This window comes from Leptonychotes weddellii, chromosome 16 (assembly GCF_054177405.1).
Source record: "Leptonychotes weddellii isolate Sample4059 chromosome 16, ASM5417740v2, whole genome shotgun sequence".
NCBI classification, from domain to species: Eukaryota; Metazoa; Chordata; class Mammalia; order Carnivora; family Phocidae; genus Leptonychotes; species Leptonychotes weddellii.
This window is the reverse complement of record NC_138384.1, coordinates 44,125,775-44,132,969: the sequence shown is the minus strand read 5'-3', so window position 1 is coordinate 44,132,969 and position 7,195 is coordinate 44,125,775. Positions and strand designations below refer to the sequence as shown.

Sequence of the window (7,195 nt, the reverse complement as noted above, 5' to 3'; positions counted from 1 at the left end):
GTATAGCCAGCAGAGCGGAGAGCAGGGCACAGAGGAGGGGACTGAGAGAGAAGGCAGAGGTGCGGTGAGGAGAGGGTAGAGGGCTGCTGGGGCGAGAGAGGGAGAGGCAGAGGGGGAGGTGAGGAGTGGGTAGAGGCTGCTGGGGCGAGAGAGGGAGAGGCAGAGGGGGAGACCGGGTGGGCAAGGGGTGGGGGAAAAGGACAGAACTAGGGAGAGGGCAGGACGAAGGAGAGAGGGGGAGAGAAGAGAGGGGCGGACAGACGGACAGCCAGCCGCACACACAAGGAGAACTGGGGGTGGCCCATGGGGAGGGCGGTGGGCATGAGCGGGCCTCAGGGCGCCCCCCCACCCCCGGCTCCCCCTTACCCTCCCTCCCCCCTGGGGACCGCTCTAGTCCAGGCCGCACCAGAGGTGAGGGGGATGGCCGACTCGTGCAGGAACCTCACCTACGTGCGGGACTCGGTAGGCCCGGCCACCAGCACCCTGATGTTCGTGGCGGGCGTGGTGGGCAACGGGCTGGCACTGGGCATCCTGGGGGCGCGGCGACGCTCACGCCCCTCGGCCTTCGCCGTGCTGGTCACCGGGCTGGCGGTCACTGATCTGCTGGGCACTTGCTTCCTGAGCCCGGCCGTGTTCGTGGCCTACGCCCGCAACAGCTCGCTGCTGGGCCTGGCCCGGGGCCACCCCGCTTTGTGCGACGCCTTCGCCTTCGCCATGACCTTCTTCGGCCTGGCCTCCATGCTCATCCTCTTCGCCATGGCCGTGGAGCGCTGCCTGGCCCTCAGCCACCCCTACCTCTACGCTCAGCTGGACGGGCCGCGCTGCGCCCGCCTGGCCCTGCCCGCCATCTACGCCTTCTGCACCCTCTTCTGCTCCCTGCCCCTGCTGGGCCTGGGCCAACACCAGCAGTATTGTCCCGGCAGCTGGTGCTTCATCCGCATGCGCTCCGCGGAGCTGGGCGGCTGCGCCTTCTCGCTGGCCTACGCCAGCCTCGTGGCCCTGCTGGTGGCCGCCACCGTCCTGTGCAACAGCTCGGTCACCCTGAGCCTCTGCCGCATGCACCGTCAGCAGAGGCGCCACCAGGGCTCGCTGGTCCCCGGCCCCCGGGCAGGGGAGGACGAGGTGGACCACCTCATTCTGCTGGCCCTCATGACAGGCATCATGGCCGTGTGCTCCCTGCCCCTCACGGTGAGTCCCCTCTGCAGTCGGGGCGGGTGGCCGGGGCGGGGCGGGGGGAAGCGGCGGGGGGGGAGGGCAGCACCCAGCTCCAACCTCCAGCGGGGGTGCCTAGTCCCCAGAGCGGGGACGCTGAAGCCCCAAGAGGTCAGAGGCTTTGGGCGCGGTCCGACAGTTCCCAACTTTCTGGAGAGGTCTCTCCCCATTTGCTTCTGCCCCACTGGACGCCTCCTGAGCCCTTGGCTCCCCCCCTTTCGTATCTCCGGCACCCCCCCAGATACACCCCAACCTTGCCGCACCCCTGTAATGGTAATAAGATCCACCAGTCCTTGAGCCCTTGTTCTGTGTCTGTGGTTTACAAATTCTCTCTCAGATCATCTTCAAATGACCTTAGGCACCCATTCCACAGCACTTGGCAAGGAATGGACCCAAGTTCCTGTCCGGTCCCTGTTTTTACAGATGGAGGGCGATGTGGCTTCTCTATAGTCACACAGAGCCAGCTCTGGACCTCAGGCTTGTCTGATCGCAGAGTCTGATTTCCCCACCACCTCCCGCCCCAGCACCCCGCCCCCCCACCTCTGCCAGGGACTCTCCGGGCCTTGCCCCTTTCGGGCAGAGCTCCTGCCTGCCTCCCAGGAATTGAGCGGGGCAGCCCCCAGTCATCGCCCCTCCCCCACCCCGCCCTGTACTCTGGGCCTCCAATTCTCTTTCTGTAAATGCAAGGGCTGGTGGTCAAAGCTTTGGGGGGATTACGGATGACTCACAGGCTGGAAACTTGGAGAGAGACACGCGGCCATAGCCCCAGGACTCACCCACACAACCTCCGCTCTGTTCCTCTAGGCTAGTGGTTTCCTGGGGCTTTCTTTCCCTCTGCTCCCCGATGCATCTCTCACTTACTTTTCATCTTATTTCCTCCCCCTGCTGAAGGGTACCCCTCCCTCATTCCTGCCAGTAAGCACGTGGAAGGAGGGGAGCGAGGGTGGGGTGGGTGTGCGGTGGGGGCCAGAGGATTCCTGGGTGCTTCCTGATGCCCCCGCCCTGCCCCCAGATCCGAGGCTTCACGCAGGCCATCGCCCCGGACAGCAGCGAGATGGGGGACCTCCTTGCCTTCCGATTCAACGCCTTCAACCCTATCCTGGACCCCTGGGTCTTCATCCTTTTCCGCAAGGCTGTCTTCCAGAGGCTCAGGCTCTGGTTCTGCTGCCTGGGCCCCAGGCCTACCCACCGCGACTCGCAGACACCCCTCTCCCGGCCTGCCTCCAGGAGGAAGGACTCGAGGGCTCCCGCTGCTCTTGGGGGGAAGGAGGGGAACTGGGTACCTTTGTCAGCCTGGGGCGAGGGGCAGGAGGCACCCGTGTCTCGGGAGCAGCGAGCTGGTAGCACCGTGGGAACGTCATCCAAAATGGGGTCCGCAGCCGCCTGCTCCCCCTGCTGACATCTGCTGCCCATGATCTCCTGCCCGGTCTTCTGGGAGCAGAAGCCTGAGGCTCAGGGGCACAGCTGCCGGGTGGACGAGCAGAGATGAGACCCCGGAGTCCTTGCCTGCCAGAATCTTGAACCCCTGAATGCGGGGTGGGGGGCGATCAGCTGCTATTTCCCTTTTTCTCCTCCTCCAGGGTGGCCCCGACAGGCTCTGGTAGAGAGGGAGGGAGACAAAGAACGTTTATCCTGGAGCACAAAAAGAACACTTCTCTCAAAATAACCAGGGGCCTGCCGGCCCAGTCTGGCCCTCGCTTGCCCATCCATCTCGCTGTCTAAATATTTAGAAGGCAGAAAAGTTTCCCAGAAGCTTCTGTGCGCCCAGGTCAGCTCTGGTTCGGGTTCTGGCTCTGACCCTCATCCATTCAGGGTGCCTTGCTGCCCGGCCCAAGCCCCCCCCAGGGGACAACCCGGCCTTCTCCGAGGCCACTCCAAAAGCCAGCCCCTCTCTGCCTCCTGGGAGCCAGGGATTCTTGGACCAGCTCCCGGCCTCCCCTCACTCCTGATTTCCCATCAGACTTGGAAGCCCCCGCCCCCCCAAGGGGGGAGGCCAGAGGAAGGAGAGACTGCTGCATTGTAAGTAGCCTTGCTGGACAGTGCCTGGGAATCCGCATGGATGGCTTGGTGGGCTGCAAGATGTGGACCGTGGGGGCCCGTGGGGGCCCGGGTGTGTGTGTGGGGGGTGACCGGAGGACAAAGGCATGGGAGTTACGGATCCCAGGGACCCCTCCACCCCCCCGGGGGACACAGCCTGTCCCTGGAGGTGGAGCTGTGGCTCATACACAAAGCCCGCCCTCACATCCTGTGTCCTCCAAGCCCTCGCAACAAGTTCATTCATTCATTCAACAGCAAGCGGGCCCTGACTTGGCAGGTGTTGGAGATAACAGACCGGTCCCTGCCCCGCCCTGGACTCCGCTGGGGTGATTTCCAGCCTTCGGGCTTTTCCTGCCCTCAAGGGAGACCCAAGATCAAGGGTGCTCGGGACGGAGCTGACTGGCAGGAAAGGAAGTGGTGTTTAGGGTAACCCGGAAAGCCCTTTTCTCCCTACCCACCCTCCCCCCCCACCCTGCCCCACCCAGTTCCCCTTATGCGGTTGCTCCAGGGTTGAAAGTACTTGATCCGGGGTTAAAAGGGTAAACGTGAACCTGGGGACAGGCCTGGTAGGGAGGCATGGGCCTCTGGAGAGATAACAGCACCTCACATCAGTGAGTCCTGGGCCCTGATGTCCTTGGAGCCTTTCCACAGAAGCTGGAAATCAAGGTCCAGAGAGGGTAATCGCCAGTCCTAGGTCACACAGCGAGGAGGAAGCACGGTCTGAGGGGGAAGCTGACCTTTCTGTCTCCAGAAGCCAGCTCCCTTGTTTGGCCAGGGGCTTTGCCTCTCTGTGCCTTGGCTTCCTTTGGTGCAGAATGGCGATCATAATCTAGAATTCAGTTTACAGGGTGGTGTGGAGGATTAACTGATTCCCTCTGATAAGCAGCCGAGCACAGGGCCTGCCTGGAATAAAAACCACAAAAATGTTACTGTTACTGCAATCCTGTCGTTGCTGTTGTTATCTGTGGCTACTGGGCAAATGTGGGCTGAAAAAAAGCAACATTTCGCTCCATTGGTCTTTCTTTTTTTTTTTAAAAGATTTTATTTATTCATTTGAGAGAGAATGAGATAGAGAGAGCATGAGAGAGGGGAGGGTCAGAGGGAGAAGCAGACTCCCTGCCGAGCAGGGAGCCCGATGCGGGACTCGATCCTGGGACTCCAGGATCATGACCTGAGCCGAAGGCAGTCGCTTAATCAACTGAGCCACCCAGGCGCCCTCCATTGGTCTTTCGACTGCTATGATTCAAATCACGTTACAGAAGAACAAGGGTGTGTCTGGGAGAGTTAAAAATTGGTCAGGATGACTGGTTTATTGGGTATGGGTTTCCTTTTGGGGTGATGCAAATGTTCTGGAACCCGATAGCGCTGTGGGTTGCATAACATTGTGAAGGTACTAAATGTCTCTGAATTGTTCATGGTCTAATGGTTAATTCTATGTTATGGATACTTTGCCACAATAAAAAAAATGTGACACTAAAAAAAAAATTGAGGGTGTTTAGAAACTTTTATGAGTCTTGCCAGAGTGACATACTGGTTGAATTTGGTAATGAAAAAGGTTGACCTGTACAAAAACCCAAACGGGGCAAGAAACATCAGGTGGAGTCCGGCCTTTGTCGCCAAACCTGGCCCAGCTTCAGTGGGGACAGACCCAGAGGGCCTCCTCGGAGGGTGGTGGGGAAAGGATGGGGTAGGTGGAGGGGCCCCAGAGGGGCATTTGGAGCGAGAGGCCAGAGAACGGGGCCTGCCTGCCTGTCCAGGCAAGACCCCCAGGGGGCGCTCGCCTCCACTCTTTGTGCCGGCCCAGAAAGTGGGTCAGTCTGTCTCTCTGGCCTCTCAGGGCTCACTGAATGAAGGTAGCACAGGGCTGGGCATTCGAACCTACAGCATCCAAGCCTCAGGGTGCTATTATCATCCCCATTTTTCAGATTTGGATTAAGGGGAAGTGAGGATTCAGCGCGGAAGCTGGTTTTCTGCCTGCTTTCACCGGCCAGGCCTAATATCTCAAGAATCCATCCGCCCTCGGCATCCCCCTGTATAGTCGCAGACCCCCCACCGCCTCTGGCCTGGATGTGTACACTGTCTTCCAGCTCGGGGGTTCGCAAGCATTTCCCGCCCCATCTATCTACACGCAGCCCCTGGGGGAGGATTTGGAAACTCCTCTCCTAGCTGGTGTCCTGACCCCCTGAGCGGCCGTGTGTCCTCTCCGCTAGCTTCTGGAGTCCTCTCTGAGCGGTCGCTCCCCTGATTGCCAAACTCCGAGGGCCCCCACCGCCTGGAAGCCGAGGGCCAGCTCCCTCGCTCCCTGCTCAGCCCCAGCCAGACAACCGAGGATTCTCCCAGAGCCTGTGCGTGACCTGTCTGGCTTCCGCCTCTTTGCTGATGGAGCTCACCCTTCCTGAAACAGCGTTTTCCCTTCGCCGTTCGTCACAAGCACCCTGGCCCTTCAGGTCCCGCTTAAACTATTTCTTCTTCTTCTTCTTTTTTTCTTTAAAGATTTTATTTTTAGGTCATCTCTACACCCAGCGTGGGGCTCGAACTCACAACCCTGAGATCAAGACTGAGCCAGCCAGGCGCCCCTATTCCTTCTCCTTGCAGACTTATTCGCACCTATCTCAGGCACTTGGGGCACTTTTGGGCTCCATGACGGTCCTCCCTGCAGCCTGACCTGGCGCAGACATTTGCTCATTCACTCAGCAGGCTCTTATTGAGACTGTGATGCGAGGGACACAGCGGTGACAGAGACAGCCCTGGCCCTCTCTCCTGGGGCTCTGAGTCCAGAGTGGGCAGAGCTGCGAGATGGGGTGGGGTGGGGTGCAATCTAAGGGGACATCAGGGAGGGCTTCGTGGAGGAGATGGCAGAGTGGGACCTGAGGACTGGAAGAAGGTGAGCCCAGGAAACTGTGCTCACGGATCTGACTCTGACCTCCCAGCCTCTTACTCATTCATTAACTCAACAATTCCCTGGAATCTGCCCCGGGGGCCCAAGGCTGCTCTGTACCTGCTGGGGATACAGCAGTGACTGACACGGCCTTGGCCTTCTCTCACTCACATTTCAGTTGGATGACAACTTAATAATCACAGAACTAAGTATTCCAATAAGCAGAAAAAAAAAATACAAATTTGCGAGCTGAGATATGTGCTGAGAGCATAGCCGAGGGGCCTGCCTAGCATGGAGTGGGCGTCAGGAAGCGAAGGAGACTTTGTGCATTTATCACTTCGTTTTATTCATTTTGGACTTCCTAGAACTGGGCCCGGCCCACAGATGGGACTCGCGCGCGCGCACACACACACACACACTGGCGGGTCCCCAGGAGGGGCAGCTCTCTGGGGCCTTCTGTAGTCACTGCCCCACCTGCTGGTCACATGGGGAGTGACATTTAGAAGTACTCCCAGTGGCCACGACCCTGGGGGGGGAAGGGAGGGAGCCCTGGGTAGGGCACCTCCCACTGTGTCCCTCGGCTAGTCGCCCGCTAAGGACAGATGTGAGCTGGTCCAGTGGCCCCGAGAGCCGGAACTGGAAATGATCCCCACTCTCAGCATCCCGCTGTGGGCTGGAGTCCACTCCCTCAGGGCCTGCCCCACGTCCATTAGAAGCTCCGAGTGCCGTCTGTGTGTCTTTGATTAATAAAGCATGGGAAAGAGAAGTCATGATTATTTAATAAGGCAGCCTGTCCAGGAGTAAAAGTCTTTCAAAACATAGGGCCCAAGGGGGAAAAACTAATGATAGGAGCTAGAGTCACGCAGGCAGCGTGGGGCGTTTGGGATCCAAACGATCTGGGGTTTTGAGACCCAACTCAGCCACTGCCAGGAAGTATGGTACAAGAGTCTTTACCTGCCCGGGGCCCCCAGTTCTCTACTGTCAGATCTCCATACTTATTTCACGCTTATGCGCACCCTCCATGGCCTGCGTGCCACCCGAATGAGACAGGTCTAGAAAGTGGTTGGC

General features: G+C 59.4%; 1 protein-coding gene across 3 annotated transcripts; it reads left to right on the top strand.

Annotated features, from left to right (window-relative positions):
- Window positions 1-19: 19 nt before the first annotated feature.
- PTGIR (prostaglandin I2 receptor) lies at window positions 20-4,190 on the top strand. 3 transcript variants are annotated; one of them, XM_006744954.3, is made up of 3 exons: window positions 20-59; window positions 395-1,188; window positions 2,225-4,190. In XM_006744954.3, exons 2-3 carry the CDS (start codon window positions 421-423, stop codon window positions 2,609-2,611), a joined length of 1,155 nt encoding a protein of 384 aa, XP_006745017.1. In that variant the 5' UTR covers window positions 20-59; window positions 395-420; the 3' UTR covers window positions 2,612-4,190. The 3 variants fall into 3 exon arrangements, with proteins under 3 accessions (XP_006745017.1, XP_081663277.1, XP_081663276.1); XM_081807151.1 differs by having other exon boundaries at window positions 22-59; window positions 400-1,188; XM_081807150.1 differs by lacking the exon at window positions 20-59 and having other exon boundaries at window positions 185-1,188.
- The last annotated feature ends 3,005 nt before the right edge of the window (window positions 4,191-7,195 follow it).

Coding starts and splice junctions, on each gene's coding strand:
- PTGIR (XM_081807150.1), top strand. CDS start 304: ATGGGGAGGGCGGTGGGCATGAGCGGGCCTCAGGGCGCCCCCCCACCC. Junction 1,189..2,224: donor TGTGCTCCCTGCCCCTCACG/GTGAGTCCCCTC, acceptor CCCTGCCCCCAG/ATCCGAGGCTTCACGCAGGC.